Source organism: Chiloscyllium punctatum, chromosome 20 (genome assembly GCF_047496795.1).
Source record: "Chiloscyllium punctatum isolate Juve2018m chromosome 20, sChiPun1.3, whole genome shotgun sequence".
Classification (NCBI taxonomy): domain Eukaryota; kingdom Metazoa; phylum Chordata; class Chondrichthyes; order Orectolobiformes; family Hemiscylliidae; genus Chiloscyllium; species Chiloscyllium punctatum.
This window is the reverse complement of record NC_092758.1, coordinates 81,450,484-81,478,272: the sequence shown is the minus strand read 5'-3', so window position 1 is coordinate 81,478,272 and position 27,789 is coordinate 81,450,484. Positions and strand designations below refer to the sequence as shown.

At 43.4% G+C, this 27,789-nt stretch overlaps 1 protein-coding gene and 1 long non-coding RNA gene across 2 annotated transcripts in view; one reads left to right on the top strand and one right to left on the bottom strand.

The window, feature by feature from the left end:
• LOC140492218 (clathrin interactor 1-like) overlaps positions 1-4,833 on the bottom strand; it is a 177,475-nt gene extending 172,642 nt beyond the window's left edge. Inside the window, exon 1 of the mRNA XM_072591121.1 lies at positions 4,712-4,833. Coding sequence (XP_072447222.1) covers positions 4,712-4,752 — 41 coding nt within the window. The 5' untranslated portion in view covers positions 4,753-4,833. The remainder of the gene's footprint in view (positions 1-4,711) is intronic.
• Positions 4,834-5,190: 357 nt separating this feature from the next.
• Positions 5,191-27,789, top strand: part of LOC140492217 (uncharacterized) — a 31,085-nt gene continuing 8,486 nt past the window's right edge. The window contains exon 1 of the long non-coding RNA XR_011963517.1: positions 5,191-5,455. This is a non-coding gene — a long non-coding RNA (uncharacterized lncRNA). The remainder of the gene's footprint in view (positions 5,456-27,789) is intronic.

The following is a 27,789-nucleotide window of genomic DNA, read 5'->3' as shown; positions in this document are numbered from 1 at the left end:
TGTAGAGGTGCTGTCATTAATTTTCAAATCCTCTCTGGAGTCAGAAGTGCCAAAAGACTGCAGGGCAGCAAGTATAATACCAATATTCAAGCAAGGTAGGAAGGGTGAACCAAGAAAGCATCAAGTTCAGTGATAGTGGAACCATGGGGAAAATAATTCCAAGGAACAAAGTGAACCTTCATATAAGAGAGGCAAAAGTTAAAGAAAGGCAGGCAGTATGACCTTGGTTGGAAGGGATCACATCCAACAGATTTATTGAATTTGGAGGAGTGTAGTGTAGCTGAAGTAGTCTTCATGGACTTCACTAAAGCTTTTGACAAGGTCTTTCGTGGAGAGTGGTTAGAGGATCAGAGCTCATGTGATCCAGATTAATTTGACAAGTTGACTTAGTGAAGGCAACAGACTGTTTTTGTGACTGGAAGCCTGTGTCCAGTGGAGTCCTACATGGTCCTAGCTATTTATAGTCTAATGATCTAGACATGAATGCAAGAGGCTTGATCAGTAAGTTCATAGGTGACCCAAATAAAAAAAAACAATGGTTTGGTATAAAGCAAGGAGAAAAGCCTTGGATTAGGTGATAAAATCTATGGGCTCGTCAGTTGGGAGAAAAGTGGCAAAAGGAATGCAATTCCGAGAACTGTGAAGTGCTGCAATTTGGACAGACTAACAAGACAAAGGAATACACGATACCCTGTACATGGCTTGATCCTAAATAGTACAGCGATTATGATGCTTCCGTTTCTAAATTAGTAAGGCCACAGCTGGAATACACCATATGCAGTTCTGGTTGCCACACTGCATGAAGGCTGCGATTGCACTAGATTTAGATTTTATTGTCACGTGTACACGAACACAGGAATACAGGAGAACAGTGAAAAGTTCAGTGGAAGGGCAAATAAGATGTTCACTAGGGTTTTCCTGGACTGGAACATTTCAGCTACAAAGAGATACCAGAGAGGCTGGGGTTGTTTTCCTTAGAACAGAAATTGCTGATTGTTTGAGGTCTACAAAATTAGATGGCCATAGGTACAGTAGGTAGGAAAAAGCTTTTCCGCTCAGTAGAATGGTCAATAACTTGGTGCATAGATTGAAGGTAAGTGGCAGGAAATTTAGAGATGATTGGAGGAATTTAATCGCCCCCCCCCCCCCCCAACTCAGAGTTGAGTGTATCTGGACCTCACTGCCTGAAAAGTGGCAAACACAGGGACCCTCATGTCACTGAAGTATTCAAATGAATACTTCAAATGTCACAGCATACAAGACAACAGGTCAACTGTTGGAACATGGCGTGAGAATAGATAGGTCCTCGATGGCTGGCACTGACACATTGGGCCATCAAGGGCCTCTTTGTGCTGTAAACCTCTGACTCATCTACAACAATCAAAGCTTAGTAATCTAATCTTACTGTGGTTCACCCATACACTTGCAACAATAAAAACTTCACGTGCTTCAATTTATCTCAAGACAACAGCAAGTATGCATTAATTCTAGCCATACCAAATAACAATGCAAGGCAATGCAAAACATGCCAACAAAGTTTTTCTTAAAAAAAAGCATTATGAATCCTTCTCAATTAACTTTCCAAAATCCTTCATTCCCAAAGCCAACTCTTCACTGATGTACAGTAACTCCAAATACCATTCATCCTCTACAACATCTTTTACATACAAACTTACACAGTAAACATGGTCAAGTTAAGTGACTTGGGGGCACCCAATGCACACACAAACTCTCATGAGGACACCGCCGTATGACAGCCATTAACCTGGTTATCTACCTCTTTCCAAACTAAGCAGCATCGTGTCACTGCAGCCTCAGCAGAGATGGAGACAAAAAGAATAAACACTCCAACACCTAAATATGAAATGGTCACAATTTTGGCTTTGCTTCCTCTTGAACCCAGTTTGATATTGTGAAGCAGAAAGAACAGAGGAACCTCGATTATGCAAATTTCAGATTATCCAAACAAGATCACAACAACCCCCGATGCTTGGCTACACAGTGTTATCCAAACATTCAATTATCCGAATAAAATACTCCCTGCCCATGTTGTTTGGATAATCGAGTTTACTCTGTAGTCAGAAAATGACACCATTATTTAAAATAGTTGGCCAATTTAAGGCTACTTTGTTTTTACTCTCTTCTGAGAATACATCTCCACTTTTCAAACTATACCTATCGGAGGGGCAAGCATTTGAAAACTGATCTGTGATTGATGCACTCAAAAATCCAGGTAATTGTACAAGAGCGTTTGCATGAGAATTTTGGCTGCTGGAATGTGGTATCTTCTCCTGTGGAACAGGTTGATCACCCTTAAAGCTATAACGTTTTTAAGAGTTGAATAGCCTGCATTGAATATCAATAAATAATGCCTTTCTAAGCAATATCCGACAAACCTTCTGGAACTGGTAGGACCATGTCCATTCTTAAATCAGCAGCTAGAAGGAAGAATGGAATAAAAGAAAGGAAAAGAGAGAGCAATCAAGTTTATGCCCCTGACAAAGCCTGTTTTGCTAGTATTTCTTTTTGTGTTTACATTATCACCTGCAACCTAAACAAATGTATGTAAACTATGTAAATTAACATTGATAGTCTGTTGCTTTCTGAAAGTTATTTCAAGTATTTCAATTGTTTTCTAATGTTAAGGTTGTGTTCCAAAAGTCATGAAAGGGCACAATGTTACTGATAATTTTCAAATGCTACCAATTACTAAATACATTTCTTCATATTTTCTAAGTAAGCTCCTATAAAATAGCATTTGAACAAACAGTTGCTTTGTTTGCCCATTTAAATTAGGTAATAATTCATTGAAAATGTATTTTATAAAGAAAATCCCTTAAAACTAATGTTAAAAATTCCCTTACATGATAAACTTTTTTTCAAAACAGATGAAGTCTACCCATTTTAATATTTATAAAAAAAAACTCAGGTGTTTGGTTACACTTTAGAAAAAGTCCATAGACTGCTTAAAACAAAAACAGTATTTGACAATCCAAAACTACTCATGTGGCAACCCTAAATATCAATATCAACAGAAAACAGCAAAGGTGCCTGTAAATCATACGATCAATTCCCAAAACCAAAACAATCCGGTGCAATGGTCAGTGGACTGTCTAATCTCAGGAAAGATACATGACAGTTTTGAGCTCCAACTCCTGGCTAACATGCTGGGGAATAGAGATACTTTAAGCACAAAAGTGCTGCTTTTGAATTTGAGCATAAAATGAGGGACCTGTAAATTCTGGAAAAAGTCTTACACCTAAGACTTGGAACCATGTCACCCTTTGTTCCTTGTTGCTTCATCAAAATCCTTGTATTCCTTTCCTAACAGCACTGTGCATGTACCTATACCATTTGGTCTGCAGTGGGTCAAGGCGGTAGCCCACCACTATGACAATTAGGGATGAGCATTAAATGAGCGAAGAATGCCCACATTGTGTGAACAAATCAAAAGATATGTCGCAACTTTCATTAATAATCGGGTGACTCAAAGTATTTGCAGCCAATGACTTTTTTTAAAAAGGTAGTCATTACGCAACATATGAAATGATAGCAAAATTGCAAACAGCAAGTGCCCAAATATGTAAATGAGAAGGGCGTGTGGATTTCATACTGTTGCAAAATTCAATTATAGCATCAGGCAACATTTATGACATCGATGCAAACACAAATTTACATTTATTCTCAAAATTAAATTAAAATAGGATGACAGTGTTAAGGCAACAACAAACTATTATCATTCCACAACTCTGACAAACTTTTCACCTATACTGCCTGGCACAAAACCAGAGCTGTACCAATAAACAATTCAAGTCAGTGGAATCAATTTTCAGGAATAGTTGGATATAATCGTGGAACACGCCATACAAAATTGGATTAAAATTTCTGTCATGGCAAATAATGAAAAACGGATTTTGAAGTTCAGTTATTGGAAATGTGTGAACACAATTATAAGTGGATAACAGTGTTCAAAGAAATTCCCCTCCCTGGGAAAGAATATCCCTAAAAGTCCCAGTAAACAGAACTCAACATCATTAAATAACGAACTAACAAAAAATAAAATAACCTGCAGAGAGAGACACCCCAACAGCATGTCAGCACCAATAAATTGTTTCTTGGTGTCATCACTTGTTTATTACATGGGGAAATGAGCTGTCAATGTACACATAGCAAAAATTAACCAAAAGAAAATCCAATGAGACAGATGACCAAATAGTCTGCCATTTAGTGATGTAAGCCGATAGATGAATATTGACCAGAATGACTACGGGAATACACCTGATGCCCTGTGAAACAGCGTCCTTGGACTAGTTTTCACCCAACCCAAGGTAAATTTCGGTTTTGCTGTCTGGCCTAAAGGTACCAAAGGCCCTCCCTGCGAGCACTGGAGTGCCAGCCTGGAGAAGTCTCTAGGAACGGGGAGGCTGGAGCCTCAGGTGAGCCAGGGCTCAACTGACGTCTAGGGGAGGTGTATATGCGGAAGTGGACTCGGCTGCCGCTTCTCGTCACCCCAAGTGGGTCAAGTAGAATGGGGCAAGGAGTAAGAGAGGCCTCGGGAGGGAGGCCATGACAGCGTCCCGGCGGCGCCTTTGGCCTGGCGTCGCGCACCCACTGACGTGTCGCCTCCGAGCGGCCGCCAACTAGCACCCCCCCCCCCCCCACGCGCCGTCTTTCCCCTCACTTCAACCGCACGCTTCACCGTAGTACTCACGCCTTGTCCACCAGCTCGCGCATTTTCCACATGTTCAGCATCTTCACCTCCTCTCTCGCTTCGACGGCGGCTTTCCCTTCCTTTCCCCCCCGCCCCCCCGTCCGGCAATATGGTTCAGTTTAGTTTAGTCCTTTGGTCCTTTACCTCTCTCGCTCCTCTCCTTCCACCCCCTCCCCGCCGCCCACCAACCACCACCACCACGGCCCAGGTCAAGGATGATTCACAGCCAGGACTGACGGATAATAAAAATTTTTACAAAATAATCCCAGGCCTTGCCAGGAATTTTTTTCCCCCCCCCTACCCTCTAACCCCCAACCTCCGCCTCCTCTTGCCCTGAGCTGCCGGCTACCAACTAGTCAATGCGTGAAGGTATCGACACGTCATCTCGGCGACCGACGTGCCGTGTCATCAGATCCAGGCCCCTCCCCCCTGACCCGCTAAGCCCTGCCTTTCCCCCACTTGGGCCCCGCCCATTTGCCGTTACCATTCCTCCCTTTGGTCGGCTCAGCCTCGAGCTCCAGTGCGAGGCGCAGACCGTCAACGGCTGCGACGTGGTGCAGGCCGGGAACTGTAGTTTCCAAGACCCCGCCGCCTCCCTTTTGAAAGAGGCTACTCCGATGTCGTTAGAAACTACATGTCCCGAAGGTCCTGCACGGAGCACCCCCGCATCAACTGTTCTCCTTATGCCTTGAGAAGAGGGGACGAGAGTATTGGGAGGATGACCGTGTTTTTGGATTGATGTGTGTAAGTATCGAATATGTATCTCCAGTTTTCTGTAGAGTTATACGGAGCTGTGCTGTCTAAGAACACTGCGAGGAGTTGGTAAAGAGGAGAGTCTGAGGACAGACTGACAGCTAACATAAAAGGGGAACTTGAGTCTTTTAGAGGCCTGTAAGGAGTAAAAGGGTGTTAAAAGGATCCTTGGAGAGGATCCACGCCTCGAAGCAGGGCTCATGGATGTCCTAAATGCGTGATTTGCCTTTTTCTTTGTCAGGAAAGATTATAGTGCCAAAGTCAAAGAAAGGAGGTGATTGAGATCTTCTTTTGGCAGACCCTTGGGGTCGAGGATGATTTGCTTCCACTCCAGGGAGGCTGGGTTCTGTGTGGGTGGCTGGATAGCCCAATCCTGGAGTTGCAGACTCTGCCACAGGTGGGCCTGTGTTTGATAAGGCGATTGGATGGGAATGAGAGAGCATGAGAGGACTGCAGGTGCTGGAGATCAGAGTTGAAAAGTGTGGCGCTGGAAAGGCATAGTAGGTCATGCAGCAACCGAGGAGCAGGAGAGTCAGTGTTTCAGGCGAAGGAAAAGCACAAGAGGTCAGGCAGCATTCGAGGAACAGGAGAGTGAAGGGCTTACTCCCAAAATGTCAACTCTCCTGCTCCTCGGATGCTGCCTAACCTGCTGTGCTTTTCCAGTGCCACACGTTTCGACTTGGTTAGATGGGAATGCCCTGGATTCTGCACGCTCTTTCTCCTACCAGTGTTTGCCCTGTGGTCAATGCCTTTGCAAATGCTTCTTCTCCAGTTTGTGCATTCTCGGGCAAGCCATTCCCATGTATCAATGGGATGTGGTATTTGTTTAAGGAGGTTTTTTAGATTCGATTACTTTTAGATTAGATTACTTACAGTGTGGAAACAGGCCCTTCGGCCCAACAAGTCCACACCGACCCTCCAAAGCGCAACCCACCCATACCACCACATTTACCCCTTAGCTAACACTATGGGCAATTTAGCATGGCCAATTCACCTGACCTGCACATTTTTGGACTGTGGGAGGAAACCAGAGCACCCGGAGGAAACCCACGCAGACACGAGGAGAATGTGCAAACTCCACACAGTCAGTCGCCTGAGGCGGGAATTGAGCCCAGGTCTCTGGCACTGTGAGGCAGCAGTGCTAACCACTGTGCCACCGTGCCGCCCATCAGGGTGTTCTGGTAGCATTTCCTGTGTACTCCTAGTGATCACCTACTATTGTGGAACTTGGAATAGAGCACTTGTTTCAGAGATCGTGAGTTGGGCATGCAGGCAATTTCACTTGCCCATTGCCACTGGTTATACAATGCCTTGATACAAGGGATATCAGCCTGGGAAATGATGCTCACAATGATATGCTAATCCTGCCAATGAATTTGCAGAATTTTGTGAAGGCAGTGCTGTTAATAACTCTCCAGGATTTGGGAGTTCATATTTTTGATGCATTCATGAGAGTGGGGACCAAGGCTGCTCTGAAGACCATGAGCTTGGAACTGAGTTTGAGGTTTTGAACTTTGAACAAGCTGTTCCTCAGGCATCCAAAGTTTGAGTTAAATAGGATTTCGTCATCAATGTCTGCTTGTACTGAGAGCAGACTCCTGAAGTAAAGAAAAATCCACATGTCCATGGACTGTGATGCCTGGGGGAATGGAGTTATGTGGCAGGAGTGGACTGATACACAGCCTTTATTTTCCAGATGTTGAGTCTGAGGCCCATTCTTCTCCTATCCCTCAGTAAATTTGTTGATAGTTTATAGTTCAGCCTCTGGGTTTGAGCACATGCAAGTATCACCTGCATTCTGCTGCTCAATTCAAGAAATTAGTGTCTGATCATTCTGTTTTGCCAGAAGGAACAAGCTTAAGACCTCATGGCAACACCCCCTCTCCAGGCACTAGCACCTAAAAAGCCACCCCATTATTCAAGCGAGGGATCACAAAGATGTCATGCATCGTCCGCATTACTGGAAATGATGACTGCTGAGTTCACCACAACTAATCCACTCTACCACCTCCATCAAGTAGTTCCAAATTAGCAGAGGCAGAAAAGACTCTGCCACAGCAGACTCAATGTTACTGGGAAGAAAGGTCTACTGAGGCAGCACCTCACAGCCAACATGACAACAACCATAATGCCAGAGTCATAGAGTGCCCACAGCACCTGGTCCACCATGGCCTCTATATGGATGAAGGTCATAGAATCCCCATAGAGTGGAAGAGGACATTTGGCCCAATTGAGTTCACACCGACCCTCTAAAGAGCATCCCACCCAGACTCAACCCTTGCCATAAACCCGCTACTTTATATTTCCCATGGCTAACCCACCTAACATATACACACACCTAGACACTGCAGGGAAACTTAGCACGGCTAATCTACCTAACCTGCACATCTTTAGACTGCAGGAGGAAACCGGAGCTTAGGTCAGAGTGGTGCTGGAAAAGCATAGCAGGTCAGGCAGCATCCGAGGAGCAGGAAAATCAACGTTTCAGGCAAAAGCCCTTCATCAGGAATAGATGCCCTGATGAAACCGGAGCACCTGGAGGAAACCCATGCAGACACTGGGAGAATATTCAAATTCCACACAGACAGTCGCTCGAGGCTGAAATCAAACCCGGGTCCCTAGTGCTGTGAGGCCGCAGTGCCAACTGCTGAGCTAGCTTGCCGTGCCATTACTTGGTCTCTCAAAAAGGAAATACCAAGACTGGTTCACGGAGAATGATCAGAAGAGTAAGAATCCTCTGAAGTGAGGAAGCTTTCAGTAAATATAATTCAGGACAAAATCATTTGAGCAAATATGAATCAGTTAAGGAGAATGAGCAGAGACCGGTGAATATATCATGGAGAATAAAGAAATGGGAAAGAAACTGAACAATTATTTTGCATCTGTCCTCATGAGGAAAATATTAAAAATCTCCCAGAAAGTTGAGAGGACCAAGGGACTTATGAAAGTGAAGAAATAAAATAAATTAGCATAAAAAAGTGGCAAAACAGAAAACATTAATGAATTAAAGATTGATAAATTCCCCGAACCAGATAGATTACATCTCAGTGTGGAAGAAGGTGGCTATAAAGGCCAATGATTTGATGGTTATCTTATAAAATTCTGTAGATTCTGAACGGTTTCTGCAGTTTGGAAATTAGTAAATAGAGCCTCACAATTTTTAAAAAGGGCGAAAGGAAATGGCGAATCATAGGATTGCAAAAATAACTAACTTCTTCACAATAAGCAGGAACTGTTTCTCATATTACCAACAGAATCTTTGACAGTTAATGGAAATCCATACCCTACTTGTTCATCTTGGAAGAGGGTTTCAATATGGTTCTCTCTGGCTTATCGCTCATCGCACAGCATTGCTGTTGTCATACCCTTTGGATGGCCCTCCTGGTTGATGTCCTGATCCACATTCTCATCTTCAAAAGAAGATTGCTGTCAATTCCCTATTCCCTCTGCATTCAGTTTTTTCCTCTCATTCAGCTCCAGTTGTGAAGAGTACAGCATGTACAGTATTGCATAACACCCTTGCTAGGTTATTCTGTTAGGATTGATTGAGGTGTCAATGTCACATATTATGGAGACCTGTGGTCTGTTTAAATTTGGTTCTGGTGGAAGCATGGAGCAGTGATGTGTCTTGGTTCTGTTAGTCTGATGATTTTGTAAACGTGTCATGAGTCATGTTTGGAGGAGGTAACTCTTGACTCCCAGCAGCTATCCCCCTCTGGCCTGAGGCCTAAGAAGAAGGCAATAATCAATGAGCTGCCTTGTGTTGCAGCTACCTGAAATTTAGTGCAGACTTCAAAGATTTGTCATGTATACTTTCGACATTGATGGATTGGAAACCTCTTTTGTTCATGTTTTCTGCAGGTTGGTGATGGGGCACTCTTAAATTAGTGTGGGTGCAACCAGGAGTGTTCTGCACCTGGGGATTGTGGGGATGTTGGAAAATCCTACTTCTCAAGCTACCTGTCTCTCATCACCACAAGAGAAAAATATGACCAGCTATGATCCAGCTAAAATGGTGTCAGTGACATCTTAGATGCACTTGTGAATTGAGGATTAGGCAATATCACAAAGGTCCCCATTTGTTCGTTGAAACAAGTGTCTGACATAAAGATTCAAGACAGCTCTGAACCTGACACCAGATAGATTATCACATAGTCCTTATTGTGCAAAATCTGCCTCTATCTACAATTTACTCCTTTCACTGCAATCAATCCCTCAGCGATCCAGTGCAATGAATCCCATTCCCAATCTCGAGTTTGGGATAACAACATGCTGAAACCACTAAAACGAGTGGCAATTCCTTGTAACATAACTGCGGTAAATTATTTTATCAGCACAGACGTAATGTTAAGTGAAATAACATGACTATTGAATCCATACAGTGTGAAAGCAGGCCCTTTGGCCCTATAAGTCCACACTGACCCTCCAAAGAGTACCCCAGCCAAACCTATTCTCCTACTCTATTACTCTACATTTACCCCGATTAGTGCACCTAACCAGCACATCCCTGAATACTATACGCAACTTAATGGCCAATTCACCTAACCTGCACATCTGTGGATTGTGGGAGGAAACTGGAACAACCTGAGGAAAGCCATGTGCAAACTCCACACAGACAGTCATCCAAGGCTGGAATTGAACCCAGGTCCCTGGCGCTGTGAGGCAACCGCTGATTCTGACTCTGCCACTCCCACAGGCAGCGCATTCCATGCCCCCACCACTCTCTGGGTAAAGAACCTACCCCTGACATCCCCCTATACCTTCCACCCTTCACCTTAAATTTATGTCCCCTTGTAACACTCTGTTGTATCTGGGGGAAAAAAGTCTCTGACTGTCTACTCTATCTATTCCCCGATCATCTTATAAACCTCTATCAAGTCACCCCTCATCCTTCGCCGTTCCAATGAGAAAAGGCCTAGCACTCTCAACCTATCCTCGTACAACCTATTCTCCATTCCAGGCAACATCCTAGTAAATCTCCTCTGCACCCTCTCCAAAGCTTCCACATCTTTCCTAAAATGAGGCGACCAGAACTGCACACAGTACTCCAAATGTGGCCTTACCAAAGTCTTGTACAGCTGCAACATCACCTCACGACTCTTGAATTCAATCCCTCTGCTAATGAACACTAATACAGCATAGGCCTTCTTACAAGCTCTATCCACCTCAGTGGCAACTTTCAAAGATCTATGAACATAAATCCCAAGATCCCTCTGCTCCTCCACCTTAATAAGAACCCTACCGTTAACCCTGTATTCCACATTCTTATTTGTCCTTCCAAAATGGATAACCTCACACTTGACAGGGTTGAACTCCATCTACCACTCCTCAGCCTAGCTCTGCATCATATCTAAGTCCCTTTGCAGCCGACAACAGCCCTCCTCACTATCCACAACTCCACCAATCTTCGTATCGTCTGCAAATTTGCTGACCCACCCCTTGATTCCCTCTTCCAAGTCATTAATAAAAATTACAAACAGCGGGGGACCCAGAACTGATCCCTGCAGAACTCCACTTGTAACTGGGCTCCATGCTGAATATTTACCATCTAACACCACTCTCTGACTTCGACCAGTTAGCCAGTTCTCTATCCAACTGGCCAAACGTCCCACTATCCCATGCCTCCTGACTTTCCGCACAAGCCTACCATGGGGAATCTTATCAAATGCCTTACTAAAATCCATGTACACTACATCCACTGCTCTACCCTCATCCACATATTTGGTCACCTCCTCAAAGAATTCAATAAGACTTGTAAGGCAAGACCTATCCCTCACAAATCCCTGCTGGCTGTCCCTAATCAAGCAGTGTCTTTCCAGATACTCAAATCCTATCCCTCATTACCCTTTCCATTACTTTGCCTACCACCGAAGTAAGACTAACTGGCCTGTAATTCCTGGAGCTACCCCTATTCCCTTTTTTGAACAGGGGCACAACATTCGCCACTCTCCAGTTCCCCTGGCACCACCCCCGTTGCCAGTGAAGACAAAAAGATCATTGCCAACGGTTCTGCAATTTCCTCTCTTGCTTCCCACATAATCCTAGGATATATCCCGTCAGACCCGGGGGACTTGTCTATCCTCAATTTTTCAAAATGCCCAACACATCTTCCTTCCTAACAAGTATCTCCTCTGGCTTACCAGTCTGTTTCACACTCTCCTCTTCAACAATACGGTCCCTCTCATTTGTAAATACTGAAGAAAAGGATTCATTCAAGACCTCTCCTATCTCGTCTGACTCAATACACAGTCTCCCACTACTGTCCTTGATCGGACCTACCCTCGTTCTTGTCATTCTCATGTTTCTCACATACGCATAAAAGGCCTTGGGGTTATCCTTGATCCTACCCGCCAAAGATTTTTCATGCCCTCTCTTAGCTCTCCTAATCCCTTTCTTCAGCTCCCTCCTGCCTATCCTGTATCCCTCCAATGCTCTGTCTGAACCTTGTTTCCTCAACCTTATGTAAGCCTCCTTCTTCCTCCTTACAAGACATTCAACCTCCCTCATCAACCAAGGTTCCCTCAAACGACCATATCTTTCCTGCCTGACAGGTACATACATATCAAGGACACGTCGTATCTGTTCCTTGAAAAAGTTCCACATTTCAACGACATCCTTCCCTGACAGCCTATGCTTCCAATTTATGCTCCTCAGATCCTGTCTTGCAGCATCATATTTACTCTTTCCCCCAATTGTAAAATCTGCCCTGTTGCACGCACCTATCTCTCTCCATAACCAAGGTGAAAGTCACAGAATTGTGGTCACCATCACCAAAATGCTCACCCATTAACAAGCCCATCACTTGTCCTCGTTCGTTACCAAGTACCAAATCCAATATGGCCTCCCCTCTGGTCTGACAATCTACATACTGAGTTAGAAAAGCTTCCTGGACACACTGCACAAACATCGCCCCGTCCAATCTACTTGATCTAACGAGCTTCCAATCAATATTTGGGAAGTTGAAGTCGCCCATGACTACTACCCTGTGGCTTCTGCACCTTTCCAAAATCTGTTTCTCCACATCTCTGCTGCTATTGGGGGGCCTATAGTAAACACCCAACAAGGTGACTGCTTATTGAAGATACTAATGTTAAATGCGGAAAGAAATGTATTATCATGACCCTTAATAAGAATCTGTAAATTATAACAATGGAAAAGCATTGGGCGATGGTAGTTGGCTTTCCTTAGAATGTGTAACTACCATGGGCAGGGGCACATTTTTAAGGTGAGAGGAGAGTTTAAAAAAAGGACAATTTTTTTTTTACACAGAAGGTGCTTCATGTGTGGAATGAACATCCTGAGGAAGTAGTGAATGTGGGTATAATCACAACATTTAAAAGACATTTGGATAAGGACATGAATAGGAAATGTTTGGAGGGATATGGGCCAGGAGCAGGCGGTGGGACTAGTTTAGTTTGGGATTATAGTCGGCATGGACTAGTTGGACCGAAGGGTCTATTTCTATGCTGTATGACTCTATAATGGAAAAATACTTTCTGGCAATTTGTAGACATAGCTAAGAATACTAAACTGCAAAGTGACATGAGTAATAGTGAACAAGATAATGGAGAAATCGGTAGGGCCTGCTGGGGCTGCCTGCTAAATTCCTAACTATCAAGGGGGAGGGGGTGGATTTTCTAATGTTGAATTTAGAGATAGGAAAATATGAGCATTGTGGTAATGAACACAACAGTGTAAAGTCTCTTTTGCAGTGGTATAATTGAAAGAAATTATGTAATTGATGAGATGCTTTGTAAAATCTAGTAGACCAGTGATTCTTAACCGTTTTTTGGCCACAACTCCCCGAAGGAGCTCTTCTCAGGTTCCAGGGCCCCATTTCACATAGGGATATGATACAAACAGACAGACAGAAAATCATTTGTTATTGAGCACCAAGAAAACTTGAACACTCTGGTATATTGGACAAAACTTTAAAAAACAGTGTATGAAATTAAACATCTATCAGGCCGAATGCGATCCTTGACATTTCTGCAAGTTTCATGATATCGAGCTTCAAGTTAGACAGTGACAGTCAGAGGTCGCCTCTTGTTGCAGTATCAATTTTGTTCCTGGATTTTGTCAAGGAATCTACCTTGCAGAATCCCCTCTCAACCAAATATATTGAGGGAAAGGCAATAAAAAATATTTGGGGCTTTTCCCATAGTGTATTTCTGCAGATCAGCAGATTCGGCAGATCACTCTTGATCCAAAAATCTTTTTGAAACTGACTGAACTGACAACATGCAGTTATATCACTCTGAAGCTCAATCAAACTGTCTTGAATTTCTGCCTCAACTTGGGTAGGTTGTACTTCAAGTGGATTCTACTATAAACAGAAAGATATTATAAATAGGAGGAAAACTATTGACTCCAGTGAATGTTGTTGCTTGGATATTTCATCTTAAGTTACCAGGGCCCCCATAAACCCTTGGGGCTCCACTTCTCACAGTTTTCAGTCTGTGACCCCTTCAAATGTGCTAGGGCCCCTGTTGAGAATGCCTATCGTAGATCAACCAACTTGTTAATTAACATATGTTTTGAATGGGAAGTCCGTGCAAAGAATTCACAGCTTGATTTGGGGGCTACAGTCGAGCAATTTTTTTTTTGGTTTAAAAAAAATGCAAAAAATGTCTTTGGAATAGGTAATCATCCACTAGCTTTGGAAGCAAGTATAAACAGCTCCACTTTTGCTGAAGCCTTGAATGTCTTTCATTCAGGCTAAATTGAATTCATTAATGCTCAGGTTTCGGAGGAAATTCAGTGAGCATTACAGCATGATATAAGAACATCAGAAGTAAATTTAATCTGGAATTCTATACATTCTAGCTGAGATGGGCAGAAAGAGTGAAAAGCTCTACAAAAGTTACCACTATTTTGCCAGAGCGGCGAGGAGAGAAGGAGTGGTGAAGCGAGGACTGCCGGGAATGTGAGTTTTCCCGCATTAAAAGGGACTTGCCTCGTGAGTCGGGCCTCCATTTGCTGAGAGGTGCGAGAGAGGAGCGAAGGACTTCTGGGAAGTCACATATTTGTTTAGTTGCGTGCCCGTAACACTATTCGGGTAGTGTCTCCCACCCATCCTCCTCCTCTAATCAAAAAAAGTTCTGTGCACCAGACTGGTAAGGTAACAAGTTTATTTTTTTATTTCTTATTTTTTCAACAGTCTCTTTGGGAATTTAGAGTCGTGGAAATGGAGGTGAGGGCAGTTGAATGTTCCTCCTGCAGAATCTGGGAGGCAAGGGTCACCACTAGTGTCCCTGCTGACTACATCTGCGGGAAGTGCACCCAACTCCAGCTCCTCGAAAACCGTGTTAGGGAACTGGAGCTAGACCTGGATGAACTTCAGATCATCCGGGAGGCAGAAGGGGTTATTGAGAGGAGTTACAGGGAGGTAGTCACTCAGGTACAAGAAAAAGGCAGATGGGTTACAGTCAGGGGACGGAAAAGCAGTGCAGGGATCCCCTGTGGCTATTCCTCTCAACAATAAGTGTACCGTTTTGGATACTGTTGGCGGGGGGGACTTACCAGGGGAAAGCAGTGGGGCACAGGGCTCTGGCATAGAGTCTGTCGGTGCTGCTCAGAAGGGAAGGGGGAAGAGGAGCAGAGCAGTAGTCATTGGGGAGTCCATAGTTAGTGGGGACAGCTAGGATGTTCTGTGGGGACGAGAGAGACTCACGGTTGATGTGTTGCCTCCCAGGTGCCAGGGTTTGTGATGTCTCTGATCGTGTTTTGGGGATCCATAAGGGGGAGGGGGAGCAGCCCCAAGTTGTGGTCCACATAGGCACCAATGACATAGGTAGGAAGAGAGATGGGGATTTAAGGTAGAAATTCAGGGAGCTAGGATGGAAGCTTAGAGCTAGGACGAACAGAGTTGTTGTCTCTGGTTTGTTGCCCGTATCACGTGCTAGTGAGGCGAGAATAGGGAGAGAGAGAGAGGAGTTGAAAACTTGGCTACAGGGATGGTGCAGGAGGGAGGGTTTTGGATTGTTGGATAATTGGGTCTGTTTCTGGGGTAGGTGGGACCTCTACAAGCAGGATGGTCTTCATCTGAACCAGAAGGGTACCGATATCCTGGGGGGGGGGGGAATCACTAAGGCAATTGGGGTGGGTTTAAACTAATCCAGCAGGGGGATGGGAACCAAAATTGTAGTTCGAGTATAGAAAAGGTTGAGAGTAGGGAGGTCCAAAATCAAGTCTCAGGATGCAAGATGGCACCGGCAAGCAAGAAGTTGGTTTGAAGTGTGTCTACTTCAATGCCAGGAGCATCCGGAATAAGGTGGATGAACTTGCAGCATGGGTTGGTACCTGGGACTTTGATGTTGTGGCCATTTCGGAGACATGGATAGAGCAGGGACAGAAATGGTTGTTGCAAGTTCCAGGATTTAGATGTTTCAGTAAGAACAGAGAAGATGGTAATAGAGGGGGAGGTGTGGCATTGTTGGTCAAGGACAGCATTGCAATTGCAGAAAGGATGCTAGGGGACTCGTCAACTGAGATGGTATGGGCTGAGGTTAGAAACAGGAAAGGAGAGGTCACCCTGATGGGAGTTTCCTGTAGGCCTCCAAATAGTTCCAGAGATGTAGAGGAAAGGATAGCAATGAAGATTCTTGATAGGAGTGAGAGAGACAGGGTAATTGTCATGGGGGCCTTCAACTTTCCAAATTTTGACTGGGAACACTATAGTACGAGTACTATAGATAGGTCAGTTTTTGTTCAGTGTGTGCAGGAGGGCTTCCTGACACAGTATGTAGACATGTAAAAACAATGACTGCAGATGCTGGAAACCAGATTCTGGATTAGTGGTGCTGGAAGAGCTCAGCAGTTCAGGCAGCATCCAAGTAGCTTCGAAATCGACGTTTCGGGCAAAAGCCCTTCCTGATGAAGGGCTTTTGCCCGAAACGTCGATTTCGAAGCTCCTTGGATGCTGCCTGAACTGCTATGCTCTTCCAGCACCACTAATCCACAGTATGTAGACAGGCCTACATTAGATTTGGTACTGGGTAATGAGCCCAGGGTTAGACTTGGAAGGAGGTGAGCACTTTGGTGATAGCAATCACAATTCTGTTATGTTTATTTTAGTGATAGAAAGGGATAGGCGTATACCACTGGGTAAGAGTTACAGCTGGGGGAAAGGCAATTACGATGCGATTAGGCAAGATTTAGGAAGCATAGGATGGGGAAGGAAACTGCAGGGGATGGACACATTAGAAATGTGGAGCTTATTCAAGGAAAAGCTCCTGAGTGTCCTAGATAAGTATGTACCTGTCAGGCAAGGAGGAACTTGTAGAGCGTGGCACCGTGGTTTATGAAGGAAGTGGAATCTCTGGTCAAGAGATGCAGGTAGACTGGGAGAATCAGGATGGTATTGGACCTCAAGAAAGAGACTTTGTGGAGTGCCTTCGCGATGGATTCTTAGAACAGCTGGTGCTGGAGCCTACCAAGGAGAAGGCAATTCTGGATCTGGTATTGTGCAACAAACCAGAATTGAGCAGGGGCCTTGAAGTGAAGGAGCCATTGGGAAGTAGTGACCATAATACAATAAGCTTCAATCTGCAATTTGAGAGGGAGAGGGTACAATCGGAAGTGAGAGTATTTCTGTTGAATAAAGGGAACTATGGAGCTATGAGGGAGGAGCTGGCCAAAGTACAATGGTGCAATACCTTAGCAGGGATGACAGATATTTCTGTGTATAATGCAGAAGATGCAGGATCAGTTCATTCCAAAAAGGAAGAAAGATCCTAGGAGGAGGCATGGGTGGCCGTGGCTGATGAGGGAAGTTAAGAAACACATAAAGTTAAAAGAGAAAACGTATAACATAGCAAAGATAAGTGGGAAAACGGAGGACTGGGAAGCTTTTAAAGAACAACAGAGGATTACTAAGAAGGAAATATGCAGAGAAAAAATGAGGTACGAAGGTAAACTGGCCAAAAATATAAAGGAGGATAGTAAAAGCTTTTTTAGTTATGTGAAAGGCAAAAAAATGGTTAAGACTAAAATTGGGCCCTTGAAGACAGAAACAGGGGAATATATTATGGGGAACAAAGAAATGGCAGAAGAATTGAATTGGTACTTCAGATCTGTGTTCACTGGGGAAGACCCAAGCAATCTCCCTGAGGTAACAGTGGCTGAAGGACCTGAACTTAAGGAAATTTATATTTGCCAGGAATTGGTGTTGGAGAGAATGTTAGGTCTGAAGGTTGATAAGTCCCCGGGGCCTGATGGTCTACATCCCAGGGTACTGAAGGACGTGGCTTGAGAAATTGTGGATGTGTTGGTGATTATTTTCCAGAGTTCGATAGATTCGGGATCAGTTCCTGCAAAGTGGAGGGTGGCTAATGTTGTACCACTTTTTAAGAAAATTGGGAGAGAGAGACCAGTTAGTCTGACTTCAGTGGTGGGAAAGATGCTGGAGTGTATTATAAAGGATGAAATTACAACACATCTGGATAGTAGTAACAGGATAGGACAGAGTCAGCATGGATTTATGAAGGGGAAATCATGCTTGACTAATGTTTTGGAATTTTTTGAGAATGTAACTCTGAAGATGGACGAGGGAGATCCAGTAGATGTAGTGTACCTGGACTTTCAGAAAGCTTTTGATAAAGTCCCACACAGGAGGTTAGTGAGCAAAATTAGGGCACATGGTATTGGGGACAAAGTACTAACTTGGATTGAAAGTTGGTTGGCTGACAGGAAACAAAGAGTAGTGATAAACGGCTCCATTTCGGAATGGCAGGCAGTGACCAGTGGGGCACTGCAGGGATCAGTGCTGGGACCGCAGCTTTTTACAATATATATTAATGATATAGAAGATTGTATTAGTAATAACATCAGCAAATTTGCAGATGATACTAAGCTGGGTGGCAGGGTGAAATGTGGAGGAGGATGTTAGGAGATTACAGGGTGACCTGGACAGGTTAGGTGAGTGGTCAGACGCATGGCAGATGCAGTTTAATGTGGATAAATATATGGTTATCCACTTTGGTGGCAAGAACAGGAGGCAGATTACTACCTAAATGGAATCAATTTAGGTAAAAGGGCAGGACAGAGAGATCTGGGTGTTCTTGTACACCAGTCAATGAAGGTAAGCATGCAGGTACAGCAGGTAGTGAAGAAGGCTAATAGCATACTGGCCTTCATAACAAGAGGGATTAGTATAGAAGCAAACAGGTTCTTCTGCAGCTGTACAGGGCCCTGGTGAGACCACACCTGGAGTATTGTGTGCAGTTCTGGTCTCCAAATTTGAGGAAAGACATTCTGGCTATTGGGGGAGTGCAGCGTAGGTTCACGAGGTCAATTCCTGGAATGGTGGGACTATCTTACACTGAAAGACTGGAGCAACTGGGCTTGTACACCCTTGAGTTTAGAAGACTGAGAGGGGATCTGATTGAGACAAAAAGCTTATTAAAGGATTGGACACCTCTGGAGGCAGGAAACATGTTTCCGCTGATGGGTGAGTGCCGAACCAGAGGACACAGCTTAAAGATATGCAGTAGACCATTTAGGACAGAGATGAGGAGAAACTTCTTCACCCAGAGAGTGATGGCTGTGTGGAATGCTCTGCCCCAGAGGGCAGTGGAGGCCCAGTCTCTGGATTCATTTAAGAAAGAGTTGGATAGAGCTCTCAAGGATAGTGGAATCAAGGGTTATGGAGATAAGGCAGGAACAGGATACTGATTAAGGATGATCAGCTATGATCATATTGAATGGTGGTGCAGGCTTGAAGGGCAGAATGGCCTACTCCTGCACCTATTGTATATTGTCTAAGAGGAAGAAGAAGGCTTATGTGAGGATGAGATGTGAAGGCTCAGTTAGGGCACTTGAGGGTTACAAGGTAGCCAGGAAAGACCTAAAGAGAGAGCTCAGAAGAGCCAGGAGGAGACATGAGAAGTTTTTGATGGATAGGATCAGGGTAAACCCTAAGGCTTTCTATAGGTGTTTAAGGAATAAAAGAATGACGAGAGTAAGATTGGGGCCAATCAAGGATAGTAGTGGGAAGTTGTGTGTGGAGTCAGAGGAGATGGTGGAAGCACTAAATGAATATTTTTCGACAATATTCACTCTAGAAAGCGACAATGTTGTCGAGGAGAATACTGAGATACAAGCTACTAGACGAGGTGGGGTTGTGGTTCACAACGAAGAGGTATTAGAAATCCTGCAGAGTGCGAAAATAGATAAGTCCCCTGGGCCGGATGGGATTTATCCTAGGGTCCTCTGGGAAGCCAGGGAGGTGATTGCCGAGCCTTTGACATTGATCTTTAAATTGTCATTGTCTACAGGAATAGTGCCAGAAGACTGGAGCAGAAAAAATGTGGTTCCCCTGTTCAAGAAGGGGAGTAGAGACAACCCTGGTAATTATGAACCAGTGAGCCTTACTTCAGTTGTTGGTAAAGTGTTGGAAAAGGTTATAACAGATAGGATTTATAATCATCTAGAAAAGAATAATTTGATTAGGGATAGTCAGCACGGTTTTATGAAGGGTAGGTCGTGCCTCACAAACCTTATTGAGTTCTTTGAGAAGGTGACCAAACAGGTAGATGAGAATAAACCGGTTGATGTGGTATATATGGATTTCAGCAAGGTGTTCTATAGGGTACCCCACAGTAGGCTATTGTACAAAATGCGGAGAAATGGGATTGTGGGAGATATAGCAGTTTAGATCAATAATTGGCTTGCTGAAAGAAGACAGAGGGTGGTGGTTGATGGGAAATGTTCACCCTGGAGTCCAGTTACTAGTGGTGTACCGCAAGGCTCGGTGTTGGATCCACTGCTGTTCGTCATTTTTATAAATGACCTGGATGAGGGCGTGGAAGGGTGGGTTAGTAAATTTGCAGACGACACTAAGGTCGGTGGAGTTGTGGATAGTGATGAAGGATGTTGTAGGTTACAGAGAGACATAGATAAGCTGCAGAGCTGGGCTGAGAGGTGGCAAATGGAGTTTAATGCAGACAAGTGTGAGGTGATTCACTTTGGTCGGAGTAACCAGAATGCAAAGTACTGGGCTAATGGTAAGATTCTTGGTAGTGTAGATGAGCAGAGAGATCTCGGTCTCCAGGTACACAGATCCTTGAAAGTTGCCACCCAGGTTGACAGGGTTGTTAAGAAGGCATATAGTGTTTTAGCTTTTATTAATAGAGGGATCAAGTTCCGGAACCATGAGGTTATGCTACAGCTGTACAAAACTCTGGTGCAGCCGCACTTGGAGTATTGTATTCAGTTCTGGTCACCGCATTATAAGAAGGATGTGGAAGCTTTGGAAAGAGTGCAGAGGAGATTTACTAGAATGTTGCCTGGTATGGAGGGAAGGTCTTACAAGGAAAGGCTGAGGGACTTGAGGCTGTTTTTGTTGGAGGGAAGAAGGTTGAGAGGTGACTTAATAGAACATATAAGATAGTCAGAGGATTAGATAAGGTGGACAGGGAGAGCACGAGGGGGCATAGCTTTAGATTGAGGGGTGACAGATATAGGACAGATGTCAGAGGTAGTTTCTTTACTCAGAGAATAGTAAGGGTATGGAATGCTTTGCCTGCAACATTAGGAGATGAGCCGACTTTAAGTGCATTTAAGTCGTCATTGGACAAGCACGTGAACGTACATGGAATAGTGTAGGTTAGATGGGCTTCAGATTGGTATTACTGGTCGGCGCAACATCGAGGGCCGAAGGGCCTGTATTGTGCTGTAATGTTCCTATGTTCACTAGTAGTGGGCAAACAGTAATTTTACAGCATGGGATCAGATTATGGCAGATGAAGGATTGACTGAATACAAACAAAATGATAAAGCACTTATCTAATTTGCTGCATGTGGTCTCACATATTTAAGGAATGGAATTACCTTTTGTTCCACCTATGGGCAGATTGAAATGTGGTGTGTAAGCAGAAAAGTGATTTTCGTTTGTGTTGGCTACCAGTCTTTTCTCAAAATTCCTCTTTGCTTTCTTTAATATATTTTTCATCTCCCCTGTGAACCACCTATATTTTTCTTGGTTCTCAATTGTATTTTCTTCTGATCGCCTATCATAAGTATACTTTCTTATTTATCTGAATTTCTACATCCTCTAGGGGCGCACAGTGGCTCAGTGATTAGCAGTGTTGCCTCACAGTACCAGGGACCAGGATTCGATTCCAGCCTCGGGTGACTGTCTGTGTAGAGCTTGCACGTTCTCCCTGTGTCTGTGTGGGTTTCCTCTGGGTGTTCCAGTTTCCTCCCACAGTCTAAAGATATGCAGGTCAGGTGAATTGGCCATGCTAAATTGCCTGTAATGTTCAATGCATTATTCAGGGATAAATGTAGGGGAATGGGTCTGGGTGGGTTACTGTTCGGAGGGTCATTGGGAACTTGTTGGGCCAAACAGCCTGTTTCTTTAAATGGCCTTTTATCATCTTTGGAACTCTGGATCTGATTGTCTTACCTATTGCAGAAATACGCCTGGGCTGTACCCAAACCACCTCCTCTTTTAATCATAGAATCTCTACAGTGTGGAAACAGACCATTCGGCCCAACAAGTCCACACCGACCCTCTGCAGAGTATCTTTTAAGGTATCCATTGCTCAGTTGTGTTTTTCCTGACAATATTTCAATCCAATCTATTGTTACCCCATTGATGTCACCTCTCTGCCGATTGATTTTTCTTACTCTGAATTGATCATCTACCATCATTCTAATCCCTACAAAGTTAAGTTCAGTGTCTCCAAAACGTTTCCACATTGACGCTAGATCCACTTGACCCACTCCATTTCCAAGAACAGAGTCCAACAGTGCATCCTTTCTTTCCAGCTGTTGTACGAAATTCTCCTGAACACAATCAAGGAACACTTACCCTTAGTTGCTGTAGTAATTGTAATCAGATCAGCCAAGAGGGCCTCAGAAAATATGAATTCTCTGGCTGGACATGATTAACAGCTGCAGTCAGGTAGCCCTGCCTGATAGATAAGAACAAGAGTGTCAGGCATCCTGTTCACTCTGAAAGCTGACTCTGAGGGAGCTGGATTAGTGTCAAAGACTGTCCATGTGTAAATAAAAGGTGACTTGGTGACATGATGAATAATGCCTCTGTGGAGTTATTTCAGTGGCAACAAGAGAAAAGTGTGTTCCAGAAGAAATTTGATGGCAACAGAAGTCTTCGAGTTGAGATGAGCATTAGTGGCAACATGACATTATTTGGAAAGCTTTACTTGATCGATGCTGTCGTCAAAGACTGGGCCGAGTATATGGAAAGAATACGTTATTTTTTCCGGGCAAATGACATTGGGGCACTTGAAAAGCAAAGAGTAATTCTCCCAACAGCTTGTGAACCCACAGCTTTTTCAGTTATTAGGAGCCTGACCTTCCCGAAGGGACCTGGTACCAAAGCCTTTCAAGAATTGAAGGATTTAGTTAAACAATATTACTACCCCAAGCTGTCTCTAATTCTTGGCAATTCAAGAACCAAGGGAATCCATGTCAAGATTTTTGACGAGGTTAAGATGACTGGTAGAGGCATGTGACTTTGATCTAATCTTTAATGAGTTGAGGCAAGACTGTTTGGTGTGTGTGATTAATGAAGTAACATGCAAAAGCACCAACTGGCTGAAGGCTACCTGGACTTCAACAAGCATTATAACTGGCTTTATCATGGAAAATTTGCCAAGGGGAGCGCATGAGTTGCAGGGATTCCAGTGGAAATGGACACCCTTGCCAGTCCAACTGAGCTTGGGGAACACCACTTGAGTGAAGGCAATTACTCAGGACATATTCTGAACAGAGAGATTCCAGGTCATTACACAGCGAAACCACAAAACAACACCTCACTGCAGCCAAGCGGTGAAAAGTTTCTTCAGGATCCAAGCCAGCAAGCCATTGTAGTTGCTGCCAGTATGCAGACTCAACACAACGAAAGAGTCGCACTAGACGTAAATTGAGTAAGAGAACACTTAAGCCGGTATCCAGGAGAGTGCACATTCTGGAAAGTTCACATACATCTGGTTTGGAACAGTTAAATAAGAAAATCAGAACCAATCAAAATAAATGTCCAGTTAAATTAGTCATAGGTAGAGACATAGAGATGTACAGCATGGAACCAGACCCTTCGGTCCAACTCGTCCATGCCGACCAGATATCCTAACCAAATGTAGTCCCATTTGCCGGGACTTTGCCAATATCCCTCTAAACCCTTCCTATTCATAAACCCATCCAGATGCCTTTTGCCACTTCCTCTGGCAGCTCATTCCATATATGCACAACCCTCTGCATGAAAAAAACTGCCCCTTAGGTCCCTTTTATATCTTTCCCCTCTCACCCTAAACCTCTGCCCTCTAGTTCTGGATGCCCCCACCTCAGGGAAAAGACGTTGTCTATTTATCCTATTATCCTAAAGTTTATTAAAGCTTTTACAAGCTAGATGACCCCTTTATCCCTCTTCGCAGGCATGAGGCTCCAGACTAAGGAAACACATTCCCTTTATACAGGTCAGTTGGTAATGCTCACAGGTGCACTGGCCACTACCCCTCCCCCTCCCATAATCACATGTTTACCCCAAGTACAATGGTAGGATGAGGTCATCCTTGGAGATAATGTAAATGTAAATGCCCTCATCCTGGGGAATCATTATGTGGACTATTTCCTGACTCAGTGATTTCCCCAAAACAACGCAAGTGTGATATGTCCTAGCTTCAGGGCGATCGCTGTGAACAAGCTCTGGCTCTGCTACTTCCCCAGACAATGTAGGTGTTTTAGTATTGGGGAATGATCACGCAAATGAACCTGATTGACTGGGGGATGACTATGAAAGTATTTCTGAATGGATGGGACTGAATGTGAGTTTAATTTGATAATAGTAAGAGAGTAGGAGTAGATGACGTCTAAATGAAGTGGGAATCATCTGCATTCCTGCATGATTGTCGTCCCCACCCACTTCCAGAATGTTCAGCTTCTGGAGAAAGACAGTACAGTTTAACCCTTTCATATGACATTAATTTCCAGAGAGAGAGTGCAATTTAATCTTTTAACGTTACAACGAGACACCGCTAAGCAAGAAGTTCATGGGAAGAAGTTTGCTGTCGGGACCAAAGGAATGGCCTTGCATGGATGAGAGGCATGGTCGATGCGAGGTGACGTCCAGTGATGTGTAATATTTGAGTAGGTACAACAGTCCTGAACAAGCACATGGACCATTTGAAAACCGCAAATTTTCCAACAACGTGGAGCAAAATATGTCCAGCTCCTCAACAGCCTTTCCAACTATTCCAGAACCCATGCGTTCTCCTTTTTCTATTAGGGGTTGAAGGTATCTTGGAATCTGAAATAGACACGGCAGATGTCACTGCCTCGACGCCTTTGCCACCTGACGTAAAGAATGAATTTCTTTTGATATGCTTGGGTGCATGAGGCAAGCTACTATGCATTCCACCCTGCCTGTGTGAGTAACCTGAGTGTGGAGGAAACTAGAGAAAGTGAGGACTGCAGATGCTGGAGAGTCAGAGTCGAAAAGTGTATCTGAAAAAGCACAGTGGGTTAGGCAGCATCGAGGAACAGGATAGTCGATGTTTAGGGCATACTTTTCGATTATGGAAGAACCTGACTCAGTGCTAAATCTGAGGAGGAGCAACAGGAAAAAGAATTAGCCTAACTCCTTGGACTCCGAGGAGGAGGGATGTAGTGAGTGTAACGACGTCAGCCTGGTGGAGCTCATGAGTTCCCTGACCAGGGAGTCAAGGACCCTCCACGTGTAAATATAAGGTGACTTGGTGACGTGATTGTGGTCTTGGCGGAGTTATTTCAGTTGCCTTTTAAACCACCAGTATCCCAGTTTATATTTGAGTAAGTCCTCCATTATAGGTAGTCTATAAAGCCAGCATCTTTCCATAATTTTCCTGCAGTTGTGTTTCTCCAATTCCTTCCCAATAGTTTCAGGTCTACAGACTACACCGAACAATGTAATTGCGTCTTTTTGTTCCTTACCTCTGGCCAAATTGATACTGTCTTCGAATTTTGAGACATCCTCTTACTACACTGCAATGCTTATCTTAACCAATATTACTACCCCTACTCCTTTCCTCTGAGTACTTTGTACCCAGAATATTCCACACCCAGTCCTGACCTTCCTTGAGCCTGGCCTCTGTTATCACAACATCATCATATTTTCATGTAGTAATCTGTACCCATAACACCCCAATCTTTTTGAAATATTCTGTGCATTCACATACTTGCACAGGGGTAACTGTGATTTCGATTACTTACTATGACTTCAGCTATTAAATATTCTCTCTGCTTGTACCATCTGACTTCCCAAGTATTTTTGTGACCATTGTGGTTCAGGATGTACATATTAACAGATGGGCAAAAAACTCTGCAACTTGACCTGAATGCTACTTCAGTTTGAATGTTAAGAGAACAATACTTGTTCTGTTGGTCTTTGCTGACATTAAATTAATAATAGAGCTTAAATTTCTCGTGGTCCACTGAATGAGTGAAATTACCACCCCCAGTATAGAGCGATTGTCTTATGAGCAAAGGCTGAACAGATGGGGACTCTTCATACTGGGGATTAGAAGAATGGGAGGTGATCTCATTAAAATTTATAGAATTCTTAAGGGGCTTAACAGGGTAAATGCTGAGAGAATGTTTCCCCTCTTGGGAGAATCTAAGAGCAGAGGGCAGAATCTTGAGAGTAAAGGGGCACAATTTAAGATAGGGATGAGGATGAATTTCTTTTCTGAGGGTTGAAAGTCTTTGCAACTCCTTGCTACAGAAAGCTGTGAGGCAGCATCATTCTGTATATTTAAGACTGTGATAGATTTTTGATCGGCAGGGGAATCAAGGTTACAGGGAAAATGCAAGAAAGTGAACCTGAAGAACGTTGGATCAGCCAGAATCCTGTTGACTGGCATAGCAGGCTCAAACCTATCCCTGTTCCTATTTCTTATGCTCTTATGCTTTTATGGTCTTTTGGACACAAAATCAAGGTACCATATTAAATTGATCCATACTGCATAATTTGTTTTTATTTTATATATCTTTTGGAAACTACAACTGGTTTCCTCTCTTCAAAACGCTGGACTATATTTCAATGAACACTGATAATAATTGCCATCGTGCCCACGGGGCCAGTCATGGCTCACCTTGGAGAATGAGTTTTAGAGAGGGAATATCTTATCCTAATCCAATGTCAATTCACTGTGATCAGGCACAGAACCTGAACTAGATTCCTTCTGCTTACTCAGTGGTACAGAAATCAATTGTAACAAGACACAACTTCAACTAAACTCTCCTAAAGCAGTAGACGATGAAATAAATCTTTCATCCATATAGAAAACATTTCAACAAGCACTTCAAGGTGACTTCTTAAAATGTGAAAGAAGCTTTGGAAATGCAAGTTTATTCATTACTTTTCTTAAACCTGACCTGTGTGATTCAATTATATTTTGCTTTTGCCAACTGCACAAACAATCTCTTATATTCATTATTCAAAAAGGACTAAATTGGAATAGGCTCATTGTGTAAAATAGTTCTAAGTAGGAAAGGATTTACATTTTTATAGCGGCTTATCATTCGTCAGAAACATCTCAAAGGTCTTCACATACAGTGAATTCTCTGAGGAGCAGTCTTTGTTGTGTATTGGGATGGAGTATAGTAGTTATGGCATTTGTCTCACTACTGCAGCGTGACGCTAAATAGTAAAATAATGTGAATTAAAGCAATTGCAGTAGCTGTCACGAGCTAAACTATTTTGATACAAAACTGTCAATCAGAATATTAACAAAAGCAATGAAAAGGTGGTTGCACTCCATATTAATGGCATCTAATATCTTAATTTTTCAGAAAATGCTAATGTACATATAACGGGATGTGTCTTGGTTTAAAAAAAGTGTGTTAATGACACTATTAATGCACAGATCGGCCACAAAGTTCACAGACGTAACAACTAAATTAAGAAATGAATCTTCGAAATGTGCTGGTTGATTTATACCACTTTACTGTCTGCGTTACACAAGCATTTCATTCATACTCTTCCTGATACCTTTAGGAATGTGCTGGATTTTGCATTAATTGTCCATGAAACTCCCAAGAAAATTTTGCCTGGAAAGTAACAACATTAAGTATCTTACATGATAGTTGTTAACGTAATGAAATCAATTTTCTAGCCCTGAAGGAAGCAATTGAAATGACCTTATTTCCATAGTAAATTTTTTTTTAGATTTTAGTTAATATTTTTCCCTTTCAATCCAATTTTTCTTTTTTCTTTTTTTATTGCCTAATTTTACTAATACATCCTCATTTTCAATTGCTAATCCAGTTCATTAAGTCTTGCATCTTATTTGTTAAGGAGATAGACTGCTGACCCATAATAC